The following is a 23,079-nucleotide window of genomic DNA, read 5'->3' as shown; positions in this document are numbered from 1 at the left end:
TAACGTTATTATTTGAATATAGTTAATATCCTGATAAAAAGTTGATAGCGTTATTAAGATTCCATCATAATAACGATATCGAACGATATTTTTAGTTTATTACGATATCTTGATAAAAAAAAAATCGTGAGCACAGCTATATGTTCGACGGCTTGTCTATTCTATGAGTGCGTTTTATTAATAAAAAAAAACTTAATTGCTTCGATTATTTCATTGATTTCACCGAAGAAAATTTTACTAAATAAATAAAATATTCATGTTTACTTGAATGTCATTTTTCATTATAAGGATTTTCAGAATATATATTTTCAAGAATAATTTTTTGAATTGTTGAAATGATACGAAATTCAAAACGTAGCATGAAACACATTCACAGCAAAATGCAAGTGTATTAGTGTGTCGTTATTGTTTATAGTATATTTGGAAAATACGGTAGCGGGCCCTGATGAAAAATATTGACATTGAAACAAAGAACAATTGTGAATATTGTGATGCGTCAAAAACAAGAGAATGTATACAGCAAACACTACTGCTGGTTCTTGACAAACAGGCCAAAAATATTATTACGACTTTGAATTTGCGAGCGCGTGTAGACAAAACAAGAACAATTTTAATTTGGTAATTTCTGTGCTTGAGTATACTTCATAAAAAGCGAAATCGTCCAATTTTAAAATGAATTCACTTCTATTTTGCTATTCATTTGTTATTGGGTTTTCAGTAAGTTTATGTTCTTTTAAGTTTGAAATTTTCATTCATTTTCACCTTTAAATCTGTTTTCCTTTTTTAGTATTTAATCGGAACGAATTTCAATTTTGAATACAAAAATAACTCATTTGAACTAATACTTCATTAAACCTCCCCAGTTTTCTGTCGCTCGTTTCGAAAGGCATCATAGTTCACTAGATGTGAAACCGATTGCAGAAAACGGATCCAACTATTTCGTTGGTAAGAAGGATGCTTTGAATTATATGCTCGATGTGAATGATGACGTTCAGAACTTTGTGCTAGTTGAGTGTGATAAACTAAAATTTTCAATGGAACAAATCATGAATTTGGGCAAAAGCATCCACTTTCTGGCTCTTAACGACAACGAGACCCTTCAACTTAATCCATTACACTCCTATTTGGTATATACCAATGGCGTGTGCGACGATTTGCGTAATCACATGTTACACTTTGCGGACGAGCGTTATGATCAGTACATCGCCGGCGTACCATACAATCTGAGCACGGACCAAATTCTACGGTTGGGAAGTCCAAGCAGATTAGATTGGGCGGTTGCTGTGACTGAGGAAAACTTAGCGACAATTAAATCAATCTTCGCGAAAAATGAAACGAAAATTGCCATTGAATTGGCTGAACTGAAAAAACTGAAGATTTCTCTCGAAATAATCAAGTTATCCTCTTCAGTAAAGGAAATTCAATTGGGCATCGAACCTTTTATAAGTATAACGAAAATTAAGAACGATTTTTTGAAAAACATCGAAAAAATGGCCGACGATTTGGAGAAACATGTACGAGACGTTCTGAAATTAGATGATTTATTGGGAAAAATCCAAAAGTGCATTGAATCCATTGTCAATGCTCAGAAAGGGATTCCATTGGAATTGGCCGTATCATTTATCGTCTAAAACTTTGAATAATTGTATTTTTATCGATTAGCATAATTGATGTTTGATGATAGATGCTTGTATGGATAAATTCCAATTTTGAAATTGAATAAATTAATGAATCAGCAAAAAAAAGAACTATTTGATTGACACGTTTGACTTGAACTTTCTTTTTTGTTAAATGTTGTGTTCAAACTACATGAAATGTAGAACTACTAATCTGGTTTTTTTCCCTAAGACTTTTTTGAGCCATGAACAGAATTAGAGTGACTTTCGATTCTATGCTCATATTATTTATTAAATTTAAACCAGAGGCAGTATGTATCTTTCAAAAAAGAAATTAAACCAAGATCTTGTAATTATCATTATTGAGATAACTGAGAAAATCTTTTTTCTGTACCTACTTTGTTGCAAATATATATCCTTCGTACTATGATGAATGCTTTTAATCTATAGTGTTCTTAAAAGGGACGACTTTTAATGATATATTAATGCAAAGTTACTTCGATGAAACACCTTTCATGTAGTGCGCAAAAAAGTTGTTGTGAAACAACAAAATAGAATAAGTAACTAAAATCTCAAGAACACAGAGTGGAGCGAAGTGACAGCATTCAATAACACTGCAAAATAGACTATTATCAACATCTTAATGCGTCTTCTTTGAATTGTTATCAATTTGATAACAATTGATACTTAATATCACTGATAAAAATCCCACTTGAATCACACTTTCGATCAATAGTTTGTGTTATATTGCGAATCTTCTTAACGTTTTTAGGAGCTTCGGAAACTAAAGTTTGTGTTTTCAGAAATCGATAATTTTTGGCATGTTGTTTCTATATATAATGATTAATGAAAAACAATATAGTTGAACAACATCTTTGGTTTTGAAATGGCACACATTTGAGTCTTGAATTTATCTTTATTTCAACTACTGCACATGAAGCACAATTCGAAGTCTCAACGGCGAAAGTAAGCACCTGTTTCAGCAACAAATCTATGGGTCACTCGCGACTCTCAATAACACAGATCACAGAGCAACGAAAGCAGTTGAATACAATACAAGTAACATAGAACAGTAGTAGTAGTGATAAATTTATTTAAACTTTTTTTCCAGTGTTTCTGGTGCAATAAATCAGATTCTAGATCATGTATTTTGAGAATTTTTCCAGTTTGTTCAAGTTCAATAGATCAGTTTTGAATATTTGCTGGAAGAGTGCGATGGACACTCTTCAACTCATGGTGATATCGGTGAAAATTGGGCGGTTGAATTCACTAAGCACAATTTGAAAGTAATTTAATCAATTTTCATGGAAAATGAAACGAAAACCACAATGGAATTGGCTGAGCTGAGGAAACTTAAAATATCTACTACCAGAATAGATAAATTATCTGCATCAATCAATGAAATTAAACTAGACGTGGTGACTTCATTGACGCAAATAAAAAATGATTCGTTGTCAAACGTTCAAGCGATAGCAGGTGAATAAATGAAGCACGTAGGGAACTTCTTGAATTGGATGATTTAGTGAACACAATAAATGATTGCTTTCAGCGTATTGTCAACGTTGAAAAAGGAATTCCAATGAAATTGGCCTTATCATTTCTCGTTAGAAGCTGTCGCAGTTACAAAGTTGCCTATAACAATTCCAAATGTATTATTGTTGTACATTGAAATGACAGTTCCGAAATTAAATTAATAAATAATCTTCGGCAAAAGCAAAAACTCATCGTTTTTTTGTTGTTGCTCGAAGTCGTAAACAAAAGACATTGTCAATAAATTCTCCGGTTTCGCTTGGATGCGTTCACGTATAGCCAAACAGAGATAATTTATGACGTAGCAAACTGTGTTGCGTGTTTGTCGTCAATGTTCGACGTGCCCAAAGCGAATCCCTCGACAAATGCGGCTGTGAAATGCTGCACAGGTCTTATTCAATTAAACTAATGCATTTGCATTGAACCAGTTGCGTAATAACAATATTCGAAATCACACGATTTCTTCCCCCATCGAAAAGTTTTATCTTTTACTTTTTTTCACGGGAATTTTCACTGCATCAATTTAATTAATTAGCGGCTGCAACAAAGCGGTCGAGCAATCAATGGAACTCGGCTCGAATGCAGAAATATGTCGGGGAAAAAATTGACAACTTTTAGTGAATGCACTTTTTCTCTCTGGTCGGCGACATTTGTGCTCAATTAAAGTTGAAAGGCGAATGCGAGCAACAATGCACCATTTAACATATATTCGAACAATCGGTTTTGATTGAGTTGAATTGCTGAAAAAAATCGAAGAAAGTAATTTAAAATGGGCGCATATATATTCGCGTTGTTTTTGCGTTTCACAAAGTGATTTTATCCAATTATCCCCATTCAAAACGAATTTCTCATGATGCTCATGAAAAAGTGTGTATTTTTGTTGCCAATACAATCTGCTTAATTCATTAAATTTTTTTTCATACTTGAAAACAACAATCGTCATAAATTAAAATCAAATGTCCAGATGCTCAACGCTTCAAGGCAAAAACATCGTCTATGTTTATTTGATAATTTGACTTTAAGTGTGTGGTTTTTTACGCATAAAAATTGTTTTTTTTTCTCCCAAGAAAATGATCCGCATTTCACTTGAATGTGTGTTTTAAACAAATTAATACCATCCATACATGTGAACATAAAAGCGGCTGCATGAGATTTTAGCGACGTCTCTTCGCCAGAGCCACAGTCATAACAATAAAAAGAACGACGATGCCAATCGAATCGAAGCCATTTGGAATAAATGTTGAAAAAGTTATCGCACAAATAGAATAGCCGGCCCTCGTTCACAACGCCACACATCTTCCACACACAAAACTTACGGTCATAATTCATTTTGAATGAGTCAATAAATGTTTGAAAGTTTTTGCTTTTGTGTAGCTTCGGTCTTTATCATTTCGGCGCTGCAACGCCGTTAAGTGAGAGAAAAAAGAAGAAGAAGTTAGTTCGGCGTGTCTGGCGATATATAAAGATAGCACCAATGCGAATTGAAAAAAAAAAACGTGAAGCGGTTCATGGAGGAGCAAGCGAAGTGTTGTACAGACAACGGCTATCGTATCGGCTGTGCTTGAATGGAGGCTCTCCGTGCCGTGCGTTTGTGAATGAAAAAGCGAGAAGCGAATTGTAAACAGTTGTAAAAAAAGAACACACAGCGAAGACTACGCGGCTTCGAAGAGAGCCGACTGAGAGAGCCAGTGCGAACGAACGAACGAACAGATAGAGCGGTGAAATGGAGAAGGAAATTCAGCGGCAAAATGCATTTTACTACGTTATATCATACATGCTGTTTGATTCTTCCGTCTTTCGTTCATGTGCCGCCGCTGTTCACGGGCACTAACACAAGCACATACACACACACACTCGATCCGTGTACACTCAGCGCGCTTTGGAAACGAAGCATCGTGTGAGTGTGTTGTTTACAGCACGCCAGAGTACATAAATCAATGAAGCTGGCTGACTGACTGACTGTGGATTCTACTCCTATGTACTAAGTTTTGTTTTGATCACTTCGCTTCATATGTTTTCCGATTCAGTGTGCTGACAACGTTTGCACTGAACGGATAGCACGTCGCACCATATCGAACGACGGCTCACCACATTTTTTTTTCTAACGATATTTTTATTCATAGACTTTTTTCTATGATACGACTGGCTTGACACATTTTTGTAAAGAAAAAATAAATAAAACCGAAATTGTTAGTTTGTGCCTCATGTAGTTCGAAAAAATATTCGTTCGATTTAGTAAGCGAAGACACATTTGCGCACCGCACTTTGTATTCTAGAAAATTATCATGAATTTATGACCAACAACAATTACAACAGGACAAATAAAAAAAAAAACACCGAAACAAGAAAGAAGACTGTTTACACAAGTGTGTGACGATATCGAAAAGATACATGGAATTGTTCATCATATTGAGAACATGTCATCATTAATTAACAAAGCAATATGAAAGTCAAACGCGATTCGCAATTTTAATTTTGCCACTTTTTTCCGTCTTACATTGCGTATTTGTGAATCGTAAAATCGGGTGTTTTGCCGTGAATAATGTGACAGAGAATGTGAAACAAAATGAGTCGGCTATTTAGTGTTGACCGGCATTCATTTGTCGAACAAATTGAAGACACAGCGATTGGATATATAGGTTGAAATAAGTGAATCGTGGCTAATTAAAGCAAGGAAAAATAGCGACAAAAACAGTCAAATGCATTCAAAATCGATCGGATTAAATTGATAAAACCAAAGCAACAAAACAATAATGCCCTGGAATTGTTTGTGTTCGAGCAAAAGCAAAAATAGGAGACCACAAATCAGTGCACCTATTTTAAATGTAAGTTTTTGTTATTTTTTTTCTATATTTAGTTTTTTAAACATCTTCCAGGGAGAGAGAACAATTCGAAAAATCGACTTTTATGCTATGTGATAATAACACTAATTTGAATACAATATAGAAGAAAAAAAAATTCGAGACTTTTTGGGATGAAACCACATCGCACGTCGTGTGTGTACTTTAAATGAAATTCCACGGCGTGTGTGTGTGCTGGATAAAATTTAAAATTCTGCTCGTGTTTCAAATACAAAGTTGCGAATAATAAAGTTGTATTATATATATGGTTTAAAATGCCAAAAACGCCCCGCTGAATGTACGAGCGACAGATGGTTAAATGCCCGCATAAATTTTTCGCTTTTCTCCACAACATCTACATTTCAAATTGGCACCGAATTATCAGATCATCAAAAAAGAGCGTTTAGAAAACGCACAACATTTCTTTTTGCTCGTTTTTCACTATGACAGCGTTCATTTTTTCGATGTTTTTTTCACTCTTTTTCTCGTTCCGTTGAAACCGCCACCATATCATCATCGCACGACGTGTGTATCATTCCGCATGACGAACGAAACAATAAACAAGTAAAATCGTGAAATGAACGAAACGAAAAATGCGTGCAGAGATATTTTAAAATCCTCACAAATCAAATATGAGAACGCCAGACAGTGTTTCATGTGACCGTTTGCGATTAGAAGGAAATATTGTTTTTTTTCGTGGGTATTTTTTTTTAAAATTAATCAGAACATCGGTATTAATCGCTGATGTCATATTACGCGCACAAAATCACTTTCAACTATTGGCCTCGTTATTGTTGCTCATTCATTTGGCGTCGACTTTTCGCGTTACGTTCAACAAAAAATTATCTTGTGATTTTATTGTGAATGTTCATCATTTTTGTTTGGAGTTTTTTTTTTTGTCTGTCAGTTCAAAAATTTCAAGTATTTAAAACATCTTAAGATTAGTGATCAATGTAAATCCAACAAATTGGATTTCGACAGAGCGGCCGAATGAAAGAGGCCGTATATTCAGTAGCATCGTTATCAGCGTCAGAGGAAATAAATTCAAATTTCATTAAAGAAACACACAGAGAGAGATAGAGAGAGAGAGAGAGAGAGAGAAAGCGATTGAGAGCAAATGGCGATGCGAGTGCTGAGCGCCGAACAATTATCGATCGGATGTTATATTTAGATTTTGTTTGGTTGAACGACATTTAGACTTAGAATAAAATACTGGCGCACAACAAACGAGCGATCGAATCGTAGCATACACAGTTCACAGTTTGAATCAGTGCAGTGGAAATTCGTTTTAAATCGACAATGAATTTATATAGTTCAATGAACCGGTAATTAAATTCACTTTGAAAGTTGCATTGGTTTCGTTCATCGTATACCGATTCCCAATTCAGGTACCTGTTAAATAATGCATAGCACATATAGAATATGAACTTTTTTTGATATGCTTTTTCATACGGTGTCCCGTACGACCATTCCATCATTACCACCAATAAAATACTTCTCTTTTTTTGTCCAACCCAAAACAAAATAATAAAAATGATTTTGGCATTTTGATGTCTGATGTGATGCATATTCAATCAGTCTTGATTTGAATGGCGGGTCATTAAATAAACGATTTGAGACAATTCCCATCATCGTCAATGTTCGAAGATCGGTTCGTGTGCATAGTGCATCGAATGTTTGTTTTGATTGGTTTAACCTTTGATGAGGGAAGAAAATAGAAGAAAAAAAAAATCGATGGAACAAAGGAATTAGAATGATTTCGAACCATTTGAAAAGAAAGCGATTCCAGAGAACGGGCATATTTTGATGTGCGCGGACAATGAAAGAAAGCGGCATACAAATTGAATAATAATGCATACAACACACCCAACAAAAATTGCTGGTGATACAGCACTGAACAACAATGTACAAGTTACGGCAACTGAATATTCATTTGTTGATTCTTTTCTCTCCTTTGTTGATTATTCTCATCGAACGAAAAAAATATTCGTTCAGATGGAACACGTCTGTTTGCATTTTCTGTTGTCTTCACAACCAACGTTCGATCGCAATTATCGCAATCCGTCAGATAAGACGAATTTATTAATCATCAATAGCGCAAATCAGTCCAGATAACACAACTGTAATGGCATCAACTGGAAGTGAGACTATGTAATCAGAAAATGATGACGATCGACATGAAACAATAGACGCGTTGTTGAGTGAACCTTTGTACACACAATTTCCAAATGAACGTTCGTGTAAAATGTAATTATTGCATAAAAGTAGCATTTTAATAGCACATAATTATAATTCATTATGTAGTTTGTTTTGTATGCACTTAATTGGCGGCTGTCATTGTTCAAACAACGCCGAAAGTGCAGCAAAACACTGTGTGATGAAGATGAATCCATCGAATGCATGCGCATTTCTTCCAGTCTAAACACGTGAGACGTACGTACGCACGCATTCAAACCCATTTCAACATGCCGAGAAATGTTTGTGTTTTTTTTGCTATTGATTTCATCGTCATAGTCAAATGCGTTTACTTGTTTAAGTTGCGTCGACGGCACGTGTTTGTTCAACCGTAGATCGGGTGCTTGCTTCTGTTTGAATGATGTAATTGCCTTTTTTTACGAAAGATCTCACCAATATTGAATTTCAATGTCGTTTCCAAACTAAGGTTTGGCTTCGATAAGAAACAGACCAATTTAATCGATCACGCTCGATTTGCTCTGAAGGAGCCGTTACCGTTCACTGAGAAAAACATATACAAACACCAACCGAAGGGTGACAAAAGTATCTGTATAACAATCTGGTCATACATTACGGAACTCTTAGTGAATATTAATGCGAAGGGTGTATCATTTGTCACTTTTAGACCTTGATATTGATGATCGCACACCAAAATAGATTAAAAAATTCTCTGAATTGTTTTAATACGCTTCAATCGATTTAATCAATCAAAATCAATCATATTTTACCTTGATATGACACTAAACAACACATTAGCATTCGATTATAACATATAATATAAATTTATTGTTTCCACAGTTTGTTTGAGATATTTTTAACGTCTAGAATTAAATTGTGAAGAGACGACATAAAACACTTATTATATTCATATTTTTACGATTTCAAGAAAAAATGAAAACTAAAGTATTGAGAAACTGAAATGCTATGAATCATAAATTGAAATATTATCGTTGATCGTTGAAAATATCCCAGATTTATCCGTTCCATCACAAGGAGTGTAGACTTGTGTGCGAAATGAAGAACATTGACTCTCTGAAAGGTTATCGAAACGTCAAATTGATTTAAATTCAATATAGAATTTTTGATAACCGACCTCTGTGAATATCTCCTAGATCCAGCGATATTCAAACGCTATTATTGCTATAGTAATGGTGTACAGTTTCCAATTTATTGAAAAAACATTTTTTTTAATATATTTTGGCTTTGAAGATTATTTGTTTACAAATCCTTTAATTTTTATAAGTCATAAAAATGTAAAATGAAATGGAAAAATTTGTTCATACAAACAATATGTTAAAATTTCTCAAGATTTGTATTTTTGTTCAATTACTCCGGTACCGTAGACTTTGATTTTCCACTCGATTATCAAAAACAAAATGAATCTGGGATTTAGTTAGATCCGGAGAATATATAACGGGTATGAGATGTTTTCCCTTCTGGTCATTTTAAAAATATTTGAAAAAAAAATTCTTACTCTTTTGTATCAAGTTGTTGAGCTCATTGAGTAAAACGAATGAAATTTAATAATTTAAAAAAACTGCGACGTTCAAGCACATGTCGATAAAACTTCTGTTGGATTTTAATTGGCGAATAGCCTAAATGCGACAAAGAACTTTTGGCATTATAAAAATTATCCATTTTTGCATGGAAAAAAAACTGAAATGCAACTGATGTGGTGCTCCGGATATCAGCTAGAAGCTAACAGCAATGATTCGAAATGGACATATGCACTTCTTCACATTCAATGAGATCCTTTCGAATAATCCACGCAACTAGAATGATAACCCAATTCCAGTCGAAACCAAGGAACAAATGTGCCAAGCAAATGATACATCCAATCGAATGAAATACTTCGTTACACGTGGTGAAGAATGCATCGTTCAGAAAATCAACCGACTTATTGCCACTGAATTATTTATCTTTCCAACCATCACATTAGTCTTAGGCACAATCTTCTACAATGCATGTAAAATAGTTTATTCCAAGACAATTCGCCTCGAGTAAATTTTTTTTCACACAAGCTACTTTTCCCGCAATACACGAGCAACATTCGAATGACCATATGTGGATATGAATGGTTTGGAGCAAAAATGTAATACAGAAAAGTTGAGCGGAAAAATGTCGATGATGAATGAGCGGAAGAGGGATAGCTATATAGTAAACTGTATAATAAACTATAGTGAACTATATAGTCCTTTTCATTTGACATTTTTCCTCTCAACTTTTCTGTATAACATTTTCGCTCCAAACCACTCGTTGATATTCAACTGAATCCCATAATGCATGTATTGAGGCCTTATTTTTAATGTAAAGTAAACAAATTTAATAAAATTTACGCGAACAGCCCTCGATTTCTAAAAAGTAACACTTGTGTTGTTGTTTGCACACCCAGTTTATGATATACTTCAGAAAATACCGAAAAATAAAATTCAATAAATGGATTTGTATTGGTGTAGAACCATCGAACGTGTGCAGAAGAGAAGCATATAATGTCTTGGGTAATCAATACAGTGAAATTCGTTGAAAATTTTGCATTTTAACGATACATAAAAGGAAAAAAGTATGGCTGTCTAAGGAAAGACTAAATCATCATCTCTATGCAGAAATATTGTTTCATTCCAATAACATCTTTCGCTCGAATATATGCACATTTCTACTTTGAAGAAAAGCAAAATGTTTAATTGAAGATTAAATCGATTGATGGGCCACGCGTCTTAAGGTGCACATATTCACTGCAATGATAAGTCATTTGAAAAGAAGTTTAAACTGTTAAACGCGTCAAGATTTCAATCGATAGTGTCGGTGTCAATAATACAGAGCTGTTTCCCACCTGGAGAAATTCATTTTCCTTGACATTTTTCACGTCTTTGGTTTCAAAATGTAAAAATTCTCCACTGCATTCGAACTGGTTTGAGCACACTGGAAGTACTACTCTGGCTAGTTTTCCAAAACGAATTCAAAATATAATCAATAAAGTGTAACTATTTTCAATGATCACAAATTTTGCTTCAAAATCCACGTACTTTTTGTAGACAAACTTAAATTCCACCGCCTATATTCAGTGACAATTGTTTCACATTTGATTCTATTTAGTATTTGCAATCATCGATTGCGGCGTGTTTGCTTTTCCGGCTGTAATATAAAACAAATAGGTTGGCCTTTTCAATGCGTAGCATTTGTCGAATAGAATAATTAAAAGGCATGGGTCGTTGAGGTTTTTGAAATTAAAACAACTAAATCACAATGTGCGTTGCTGCGAGCATGTTAATTGTCAATGCAGCGGTTTAATTTGTGTCCATTGATTGCGATCAAATTCATTGCTTATGGCTTGTTTCTGAGCAACACGTCATTGTTTTGATCTGAATGATTGTTGTCGTATTATGATTGCCTCTTTCCCAATGACGCTTGAATGAAAATGAATAGCAATATTTCTATTGAACGATTTGTATTTTTAATTGGAATTCGTTCGCTTGGCTTTCACGCCAGTCGACTGACCATAGACAAAACTAATTAGAACGTAATAATTATTTATCACGTCCAAACTAATCGAATTTGTATGCAAAAAGCCAACATTTAGCTGCTTTGGCTTATGATCCACAGCCCACCGTTCGCATTGACGATGCGAGTGAATGGATTCAAATTTGATTGAGTTGTTTTGCGTTTGGTCAGTGACAGAATGTTTGATGGTAAAAAGCCGAAATATAAATTGATTTTTCATACATGTAGTTTTGAAGTAGTTACAAAATCGTTCTGTTTTAATCAGTATAAAAGCATTGGTCTCGTTTGCAGAGCAACCAACAAGCGGCGACAGAGAAAAAACAACATAGTATGTTAATTTAAATATTGATTTTAGCTCGTATCATCGTTCTCGCGTTGTGCACACATATTTTGTTTCGGGTGTGGGAAAAAACACACACAATATTTCATCCTTCGGTCTGACTCCACATCGACTTACATCGAATACATAAACATGAGACACACAACTTTAGCTCTCTATCTCGTGATTTACAGATTTTCGGCAGACGTCGTGATCTATCCATTTAAAAATTTTCTCTCATCCGTTGTCAAATTGAGGCGCAAAATAATCAATAGTAACATACATTATGATATTTTTACATAAAATGCGTATTAATAGAATAAAATAATGGCTTTGTGTTTCGAACACATTTCGGCAAGTATGATTATTCATCGGTATTCGAGCATTTGAGCGAAGAGAGTGAGACGGCATGTCACAACTATCATTCGAATTTCGAAACTGGGCGCAAATTTAAATGAAACATTTTTCGATAAATGAGGAAAATTGTATTTGAAACCATCCGAAAAACGATACTCATTTCGTTAAGCCAATGTTTTTTACTTGGCTCTTGCAAAACATCATTTCTATGCGGCACGCCAACGACATCGCAAGAGAACAATGGAGAAAATAAGATGCGGAGTAAAGAATTCAATTTTGATATTTAATAATTTTGGCGCCATGCATACGTATCCGTTTTGTCGATGGCGCATCTATTTGCTCCCGGTGGCTGCATGGTGAAATGCGAGAGGGAGAAATTAAGCGAGTCTCAGGCGCTCCATGAAACCCACAAAATAGTTTAACGTCGTTTATCGCAGTACGGCGGAGACATTTTACGACTGGAGGCTGCTGCTGTTGTCTTCCTCAAAAATTATACACTGCGGCACAAGTTTCGATGATGATGTTGATATGCAAAATCAAGCATCGAATTATTTATGTGCATATTTCCCGAGCGCAGGTGAAGCCAAGGCTTTAAAATTCACACGAATAAACTTTTCCTACATAATATCTTTCGAACGGCGTCCGTTCAACGGACACACAGCCAAGCAGTGTGGGCAAATTACGACGAGATTGAGTTCGCTCAAAGGAAAGGCGACATGAAGAACATAACCATTTCATGGTGAAAATCGTAAAAAAAACGATTCGAAAAGCAGAAGATGTGTAATATAAATAACATTCGGTTCATCTTGTAAACCGTTTTGTAATTGTAATTAAAATAACCAAAAACGGGGAGAAGAAGAACGAGAAAGAGAGCCTCCGCAATAACAGCAATACGGCAGCAAAGTACAACCGAGCATTTATCCATGAATGGCTGGCAATGGCTGGGAAAAAGTGCTTCGATGCTGCAGCATAACATAAACATATGATGCGCGTCCAAAAATCAAGATAATTCGCTGTCTGCAAAGTCGATATGTGTGCTCACTGCTCATGCTTTCACACATTTTTTCGAACCTCACAAAAATTGCAACCATTGGCGCGCACCGCTCACGCTGATGTGCATTACTCTGTGACGGTGCCATATGTGCACCGTGGTGAACACACATAGTCGAGCCCACTGTGTTTGTTTTGTAGATTAAACAGATTGTTGCGTGATACAAACGCATAAATTTTCACATTTCTCTTCTCACTCTTACGGTCCGCTCCATTCACAAAACGCTCATAAATTCAACCGCAGCATTTTTCTAGTCTCTTATCCGACGCTGCTAATTCAAATCCGAATGTTAGTGTTGGCCGTAAACGAAATGAATTTCAAAAAATCTTGATAAATGATGAGACGCCGATAAAAAGCATTGGTTCGTTAGATTTCCCATTTTTACTTAAAATTAATTGAATTCCAAACGAATCGTTTGCTTGATTGCAAAACATTCGGGTGAATTACGTAAACGCGCCGGGGACTTTTCGTTCTAACTTCCCAACTGCCAACGAAATGGTCATTCGCAGAAATGCAGACCAACAGATTAAAATATGACGAAGTTCATAGCAAAAGGGCACACAATTCGAATTAAAATGTCGAAAGATCAAAGTGATCTGGTCACTATAATTTTTCAAACCGACCCAACTCCGATATTTTTCAACGTTTCCATCCCATGTTGTCCAATTGCCCGAAACATGTGCAATTCGAGTAAACAGAAACACATTTAATTACATGCTGGTTAGCAGATTGTGTATTATTCTTGGCTTTTATCACAAGCGTCGTTTTTTCGTAATGTTGGTTTATTTGTGCGAAATGGGAATAATTGGAACATTGGGTTTTATGGCCGAGTTTTTATCGCTGCACAAACATTTGAACATGTGTTTTTTTTTTCTTTCTCTCGTTTCAATACCGAAGCCAGATAACGATTTTAAAACCTCTTTTTTATGACTGACGTCACATATTTTAAGGCTATGATCCGACCGACCGACCGAATGCTCGACTGTGCGTCGATTGCTGGGCTTTGTCACGAACCGATTTGGCAAACACCTTGAACAAATGCATGAAATCTACCGTGACTCACTCTGGCTGCATCTTCGTTTCAAATGCACCCACAGTTGCCTGCCTGCTTACTCACCGTACGCATCGTGTTACATTTGGCGTGTGTGTGTTCCGGCATTTCGAATATAAATGACATGGTATCATTGCGATGCAGAAAAAAGCAAATGCCACAAAGAATTCTATCTGCGTTTCTACTCTAAAAATTACCATTTCGCACTACTTACATACTTAAATCGGTGAGCATACGAATCGGTGACTATGCGCAAAGCGATTCAAATGGTGCACGAAGAGTGTGAAAACCGAGCAATGGATTTGTGGTTTTGTTTTTTGCTCTTTGTCGTATGTAGAAAAACCAGCAGAAAAATATACACATTTCACATGGTAATAAATACTTCCTTGTTGTGTTGATCTCATTTCATTAATGCATTTGCAGCATTCCAAACGCAAAACGTACACTTTCTTCTTAGAGAATTTCTTCTGCGTGTCTATGTGTGGATGAAAAAGAAAAAAACAAACAACGAAGACGAAGTAGAATGGAAATGAAACGAAACTGTGGCGGCGATAATTTCAAAAGCACCAAATACATCGCATAAATTTTCATTTAAAACCGCTAAAAATATGAAAATTCGCATATTTAGAAATTGCACATTTCACTTAACTGGCTGTGAAATGTAGTCAATTTGTCGCGTAAAATTGTTTAGAAGCTCGAAATTCAGCAGAAGCAACAGAAGCAGCAGCGGCAGCACCACAGCGCATTCTAGCTCTGGTGCATAAATTCAAATGGAGTCGGATGCGCATAAACGAAACCGTTTAATTATTCGAATAAATTTGTATTCTTGTTTCATAGCAGAGTTGATCTCACTCTATCTCTGTGTGTGCGCATTTTTTAGCGTTGACAAAACGAGAGAAAGAGAAGTCATCGTATGCGATCGGAATTATGGGCATTTCAAGCGAATAATCAGCGTTGTTTGTTTAGCATTGTTGAAGGAACGTGAATGGACTGGGTGGCGATGCAATATCAGCTGGGTGCAATTAAATTGTTCAACAAATATGAGAGATGTGTTACGAAAACTCAACTCGCCACATCCAAAACGATGAACAAAGAGACGATTATTATATAATAAATTGACCCGATTATTGCATTAATTAAGGCAACGGCATATAAATAAAGCATTTGTTTCTAGTTTAACTAACGCGGCTAATTCGCATCGATGCCGTCTGTCAACCGAACATGTGCCCGTGGCTCGTTTTTCATCCAGTCAAGGAGAGAAAGAGAGGGAAATACAGATATTCTACGCTCATAATTAATTCTGGTGTGCGTACAATTTGTTCAGAATCAAATCAACATTTTATGCAGATGGAATGAGTGAGCGAGAGAATTCTCTGTTGAAAACTTGGAGAAAACAAGAGAAAAAAGGCAATGCAGGCGAGAGAACAAACAAGTGCGTTCCATCCAGCCGCATAATGATAATATTATCGTTCAATTTATCACATATTTGACATTTTATTTCACACAATTATTATTGAATTTATGACAATGTGGTGAAAAGGCCCGCTCTCCCGCCAACACTCCAAATCCAATATTCAGATTTTCGCACACAATTCCATGCACATTCATATTGCGCATCGATTAACGATGAATTTCAACAGTAAACGGCAATATTATGCACTGAATAAAATAGTGTTCTCGCCGAAAATGCTGTGCATGTGCTGTACATCGTAAAATAATAATAAAGTTGTTATCCCGAATTTTGTACGAGATAAAATGGGCACTGGAAAACAATGGGGTCGAAAGTGGTGTGGCCACGTCAAATAGATTCCGTGTCATGCGACACCGATTATTATTATTCATGGAATGCTTGAAACAACTGAATTGTTTACACAGCGTACACGAGCCATTTTTATTCGAACATTTTACAATAGTTTCAATTCTCGATGCGAGCGAGAGTGAGAGAATTGCACTCAAACAGTAGAAATAAAGCGAATTACAATTCAACCATCCGAAATGAAAACATGGGCGCTTGCAAAATTGTAAATATTTTGGAATTCCAACTTGAAACACACAAACGATGGCTGTGTGATACATTCCATTGTTGTATTTAATGTGCATTTAATGAAAATGGGCACGAAATTATTCATCATGATCTCAACAGCAGAAAGCGTTGAATATTTTGTATTTCGCTTCGGTCAAAACCAGCGATTAAAAGGTTGTTTTCAATTAATAAGAATACACAAATTTGTTGTGTTATATATATATATTGTTCCACGCGCGCAAGCGTCTAATTAATGGTGTGGAACGGCTTCGATGTTGATCAGCTTCGGAAAAGGTCGGATTTCTATGAAATGATTGTACAGTAACACAAAAGTTTCACGCTTTTTTGTATTTGTTTGCTCGGAAATCGTTTAGTTCTGGGAAGTTTACCTTTTACGTTGTTTCGGTTTCGATAGAAAGTTTGCGTTTGAAGCAGAAAATTACGACTTTCGACAAATTATAGGGGATTTTGTACAGGAAATTCCAGTGAACTTGATTGCGAAACTTTGGGTGATTCAAAATAAAAAAAAAACTTTGGCCGAGTTTTCGAAATCAATTAACTAATTACAAACGGCCGTTTGAATTGGATGCGATATTTAGTTCAATTGATGATCAAAGAACGGTCATAAATTAAAGCGATAATTAACATCACATCTCAATGTCAATTCCAGTAGAAAAGCTAGGCCTTTATTCCCTTTGTGCTGTTACACACTGATTGTCGAATACCATTAGAGAATTAAGGCAAAACATCCTCGTTCGAGCCGACTTTGTTTGTCCAAGTACTTTGTTTTTATGGCATTCGGCATAATCCGTGATTGCGTAGCCAACAACACAAAAACAGTGACAGATTCAATAAACATCGAAAGTGCAAAATGTTGGAGATAAACGTTGTTACGCTGCAGGCTGTTCGTTTTGCACACGCATCCAAGAAGAAGAGGAGCAACATAGTCAGCAAAAAACGACGACGATGTTGGCAGGCGACGATGACATGCAATTTGCTCATTAACATTTCCACTTGTGAATAGTTGCTGCTGGTTAATTTAAAAGTGCGTTCGGCGTGTTTTGCCATTTCAAGCCCATCATCGTAATTATCTCCAATTTTTAAGAGAAGAAAAAAAAAACAAAATCTGTATGCACATTTCAGTCTTCCTCTTGCGATTCTAACTTGAATGGAATTGTGTGTTCGCATTGAGATGTTTCACAGAAATATATAATTATTACTTCGATATGTGCAGTACTTGAGGCGATTCAAAAAGACAGTGCGAGAAATGTGTTCGTCCGCATTAACAGGCGGATAAATGTGTTGTTTTCATTTTCTTGACATGTTCAGATTTTCATTTCTGAACGCAGCAGTGATTCAATTAAAATCGGAGAGGAAGAGAGGAAGCGAATATTCGCCGAATGAAAATGAATGACTTTAGATTCGATTTGCGTAAACGGAGGCGATTTCCATTAGGCAGACAATCTCTGCATAATTCGTATTTAGCCGATTTAAATATGTTCAACATCAGGAATTTTTTTATCAATCAAACCATTTTGAACTGTTGCTGGCACAGCACAAACACGCCCGCACAAAATAGCTTGAATCTGGGCACCGAGAGACCAAGAGAGAGGCACATCATATGCTATTTGTTTTCCATTTAAGAGTTTAAATCTATCAAGTGGCTTGGATTAATGAAACCCAATATATCATGCTCAACAGCCCGCGTCATACGCACACCCAAACTCAAAATGCCAATCAAATCCGTCTCTGACTCTAAATTTAACTTAATTTAATTCCCATAAAACAACTTTAAGAAGAATGGCTACCGAACTTGGTTTGCTGCCAGTCGTGCGTAAAGTACAGCAACAACGAAAAATCAATTACTTAAAAAAAAGGCTGGCGACGATTCGAAAATAGATTCCAGCAGCCGAATGATGGCCATTTTTTCACCATATTTTTTTTGGATCATAGTCAAAATTCAGATGCTTTTTAAGTGTATTTAGAAAGAATTATTATGGAAGCCTTTGAAAAGCGCGCATTTGGTCATCGAAATGTTTCTCAATTGAAAAATTGCCCATTTTTAAAACAACACACAGAATTATATTGAACGCGACGCGTGATGAACACAAGTTTATGTGCTCGATCCAGAATTTCAATTACAGCGAAGAAAAAACACACATTTTCAATTTCACAATGTTATTTTTGAACAAGAAAATCGGACAGCCTGAAGATATAAATCACAAAAAAAATTGCAATTAAAACGGAGTTCAAATGAATTAGCAGCGTTTAAATGTCGAAAAATTTCTTTACAGTCATAAATATTTGTAAATTTACTGTGTAAATCATGTGTTTATAAGCGTCATTTCGTCGGCAGACGAAGAAAGAACAGAACAAATCGATGCGATTGACCAATAAATTTGTGCAGAAATGTATTTAAACCTCAATATATTTTCGATGAACTCTTTTGCCGACACAACGGGCATACATCATGAAAATTATTATGCTGGCTTTTTGTCCCCTTATTGAATGCAAAAATAGATTCAAATATGCACGCAAAACGGAAAAAAAAGAGATTCATTCAGTAGTTAAAAAGGCGTAACAAGCGTTCCTTGTATTCATATTTATTTATGAGCATCGATCTGGGGCTTCGACTTCGTCTCCGATTCGATACAACCATATTCTGTTTAACATTCATTCGGTTTAGCAATCGACTTAACGTTTGCATTCACACATAATTTTCAACAAACATAAAAATTCCAACTAGCACACTGATTCATGGTATGTGTCTCGCTTTCACATCTGTGGCGCGTTTTAAAAATGCGATAGCAACAAATAAATTCAATAATTGGTATGTTCTTATGTGTGTTTCTGTTTAGTTTACTCTCTGTTCTGATGTTTAGTTTTGCTATCGCAATCCAAATCTCTGAATCCGTTTTCTCCTATCGGACATAAAATCGATGGTGTGCCTCGAAGTACAAACAAACGCAATAAATGTTGCAACATACACGCATTCTCTCTTCGTTTCGGAATCTGACGGCAGAAATGTTTTTTTTTTTCTGCTGTTGTTGTTCACTTGGATGCTGCCGATATTTATTTTGCGCTTGGATTGCAGTGCCGCCTAAGTTTATCAGCCGATGGTAATCGTGTTATCGCATGGAACTGGTTGCGCGACAAATGATTTGATATGATAACAAATTTCCATATGATTGCATTGCCAATGACATGATACCGTGTATTCCAACATACAAAGTATGTTCGTTGCAAATGGATAATCCTAAGCTGATAAGATACGTTGCAAATTGTGTGGAGTAGGTGAATGGTAGTTTCGGGGCATCAGTACTTTTCATCTATAGCAAACACTAAATAGATTTGAGAATAAGTTAACGAGCAGCTGAAAAAAAAAAGAGAATCATATTTGTTGAAAGGTCTGCGCCCAGACGTGCGCCACACTCTTCGTGCAAAAGAACGAGAGGAAATCAAGTATGGCCGAGGTCAATATCCACTTTGGTGCTGCAACTACTGTTTACCCCAACGTTGCTGTGATGAACCGAACGACGAGCGTCAAAGTGGAGAGATAAATTCAATTCATGTAGTTGTTGCAAGTTTTTGTCATTCACATCACATTCAATTAGTGCATCACTCCCACTTTCTTTTGACGTCTAGAATTTTAACGCAGCAAATTTTTTCACTTCTTTCGAAAGATGCAGATAAAAATGATTTAATAGACAGTTTTTAGATAGCCATTTATTGCTTCGAGTCAAAGGCTTCACTTACTAATGAAACGTTCTGGAAAAAAAAACACCATCATCTATAGGCAATTTCATTAAAATTTTAGACGAGTATCGAGTTCACCGTTTGGGCGTCAATTAATCCAAGTTGATCAATTGAGATACTCTAAATAGCGGTAGAGGTATACTTACTCATTGCATCTCGACCACTTTTTCCACACTCAATCTATTAAAGAATGGCATTTTTTTTATTTCGATAAAAGGTTGTATTCATTTCCATTACAAATGCCATGCATTCTTTAACTAGGCGTAATGAAGTAAAACGTCATAAAAATTCCTTTTTTTATGATCTCGAACTGAATCGATGTTGCACAACGACGAAGCCAAAGACAAAGTAAAGTTGTTTGCTTCGAAATATTCTTGCAGTTTGATGTCTTATGCAACGGGAAATGTCGTTGACTCCTCCTCAGAAAGCGGCATCGTTGCGCCATTCACAGAGATAGTGCAGTATCTTTTACTCCTTATTTACATCACTATATTATCGCTAATAAACCCAATTTCCAAAGAAATAATGCTTTATTACTTTTTGAAACGTGCAAAAATCAAACGCCTAGAGCATAGAGACGAAGAATGGGATTGAAAAATTTCGATGAAAACAATTATCATTAATTTTATGGAACGCGAACGATGCTGTGCCACTTCAACTATCTCTATTGAACTCTTCGAGAGAGCGAGAGAGAATTCGATTAAATGTTTTTCATTGTTTTTCTCTAACCGGAAGTTAAAGTCACTTCTCAAAGGCTATCGCTGATCGTTTAAATTTAAAGTAAATAATTAGTCATCGTTTGACAATTCAACGAAAATGAAAATACCGCATAAGCGATGTCATTGAGTTGGATGAGGCTATTTTCGTCACGTCTCTCGATCGATTGAACGCCGAACAAAAGGTTCATTGTATATAATGAGGCAGGTGACGGTTGAAGAAAAACAAGCAGACAAAAAAAAAAATCAAAAACCAAAAGGTGTTTTTATTTTCTAATGTGTTGCCGTCCTCGTCGTATCGGTGCCATTCAAAATGCAACGCATTGTTTGACTTGGTTGAACGGTGATTGATTTTAAGTTGGTGCGTGCTTGAGTGCATGCCAAGCAATTATGTGCTGTTTTAAAGTCATTGTACGTGATGCTATGCACACATTGTGTTCACCTTTCTTCAACTTGCCAATTCGCAACCGATACAAATTCACGACATGTATCCAAACATAGATGTCAATGTTGGCCCATCGAACGGCAAAATCAAAAACTATTGAAAATCGCCCGGTTCCATGAACGTAAAAAGACAATCTGTTATGAATCGAGTGGCTAAAAACAAATCGAACGTTTGGCTGTGTAACAGTTATTGAACGCCAAAACGGAAGTATTTTGATTTGGGGAGAAAAAAATCAAACGACCCAGTGAAGACAAAGGCAAACAAAAAGAACGGAATCATTTCCGTCGGTTTCTGGAATTGGTATTATTTTCTTCCTTCTTTATCTAATAATAATCAGCGACTGTTGTCAATTTGGCAAAAGTCACCAACAAAGAACAAACCAAAAAATAAAACAACTATGATCGAAAACGAATGCCCTCGCAAATAGTAAGCAACGTGCTCACAACTGCTGTCATTCATTCGGCCAAACAATGAAGATCAAACACAATATTCTGTGCTGTGTGTAATCTGTCTCGTTTCTCGTAAAAATACTCTAAATTATGTGCTTCTTCTCTTTGTTCACATTACTTTTTCTTTCTCTCTCTCTCTCTCTCTCTCTCTCTCTCTCTCTCTTTCTCTCTCTCCCGACGAATGTTTGTTTGTTTGCCATCGCCAAAGTCAAAAGTCGTTAAATGTTTTATTTATTTCAATTTACTCATGGCAAACCAACGAAAAAAAACAACAAAAATAAATTCGTCGAAGAACTTAAACAACAAATAAACTTCTTACTTGCTCGTTTGCCATTGTCTGCTGGTTATTTTTGGCACTTAGTTGGACTTTATTGTCGCGCGAATATCATATCGTTTGGGGCGTTTTATGCGAGTAGTTTGTTTTTGCTGTTGTTGCTGCTCCGTTCATTTATTGTGTCGCATCATGCTCCCGGTCTCGACCGAGTAGATGTACATTGTACATGCTTTTTGTCTAATTGAAATGACATCGTTTTTTGGTTGTTGTTTTTGTGATTTTTAGCACTTCTGACGATGTTTTATTTATTGAATGATAATGCGGGTGTGTGTTCAATTCACATGGCGTGCACACACATCGACTGCGAGTCGAGACAGTGGCTGGACAACGAGACCGATACAGACACTGAGAGAGATAGAGGATGCCTTATCACTAGAATCATTTTGCTTAAAACACAAATTCTCAACTGAGAAAAACCCGTTTGCAAAACTATCTCCCTTTCCACTACTTCCTTCGCGTTTTTATTGAGGAATATTTTATTTTTCGTTCATTGCCGACAGTCGCTTGATACTTTTTGTGTCATGGCAACTTTTTTCCGTTCGGGCTTTTAGCTTTTTAGTTGCTAGTTAGCCGAAAAACTGCACATTTCTTCAATCTCGTGGTTTGTTGAATTTGGCTTTTTGCCGTCGTCGATGTAAAATTGACATCCGTAGTAGCGCAGAGTTTTTTTTTCTCGCTAGATTCTCATCGCAGCCTAGCATATCTTCTGCTCGAATCGATGGGGAATTGCAGAAAATCTCTATCGTTCGAATTGAACCCAAAGCCAATTTTGTCGACTGAATCGAGTGTGGCTAGCAAAAGGTCATCGTCACCGATAATCTTGGACAAAGAGAGCAGAGCTTACTCACAACTTAGAGAA

General features: G+C 36.0%; 2 protein-coding genes across 4 annotated transcripts in view; both read left to right on the top strand.

The window, feature by feature from the left end:
• Window positions 1-515: 515 nt before the first annotated feature.
• LOC129569183 (uncharacterized) lies at window positions 516-1,731 on the top strand. Its single transcript, XM_055447785.1, has 2 exons — window positions 516-717; window positions 864-1,731. The coding sequence occupies exons 1-2, from the start codon at window positions 673-675 to the stop codon at window positions 1,629-1,631; spliced, it is 813 nt and encodes a 270-aa protein (XP_055303760.1). The 5' UTR covers window positions 516-672; the 3' UTR covers window positions 1,632-1,731.
• A 3,421-nt stretch (window positions 1,732-5,152) lies between these two features.
• The window catches only part of LOC129569179 (BTB/POZ domain-containing protein 3-like), a 62,465-nt gene continuing 44,538 nt past the window's right edge, over window positions 5,153-23,079 (top strand). For 2 of the 3 annotated variants that reach the window (XM_055447783.1, XM_055447782.1), the window contains exon 1: window positions 5,162-5,971. In XM_055447783.1, coding sequence (XP_055303758.1) covers window positions 5,900-5,971 — 72 coding nt within the window. In that variant the 5' untranslated portion in view covers window positions 5,162-5,899. Of the gene's footprint in view, window positions 5,972-23,079 lie in introns of all 3 variants that reach the window. The other variant, XM_055447784.1, reaches the window with a different exon arrangement.

Source organism: Sitodiplosis mosellana, unplaced genomic scaffold (genome assembly GCF_009176505.1).
Source record: "Sitodiplosis mosellana isolate CC-2019 unplaced genomic scaffold, AAFC_SMos_1.0 Smas_scaffold_30, whole genome shotgun sequence".
NCBI lineage: Eukaryota > Metazoa > Arthropoda > Insecta > Diptera > Cecidomyiidae > Sitodiplosis > Sitodiplosis mosellana.
Note: the sequence above shows the minus strand (reverse complement) of the source record. Positions and strands in the feature narration are given on the sequence as shown.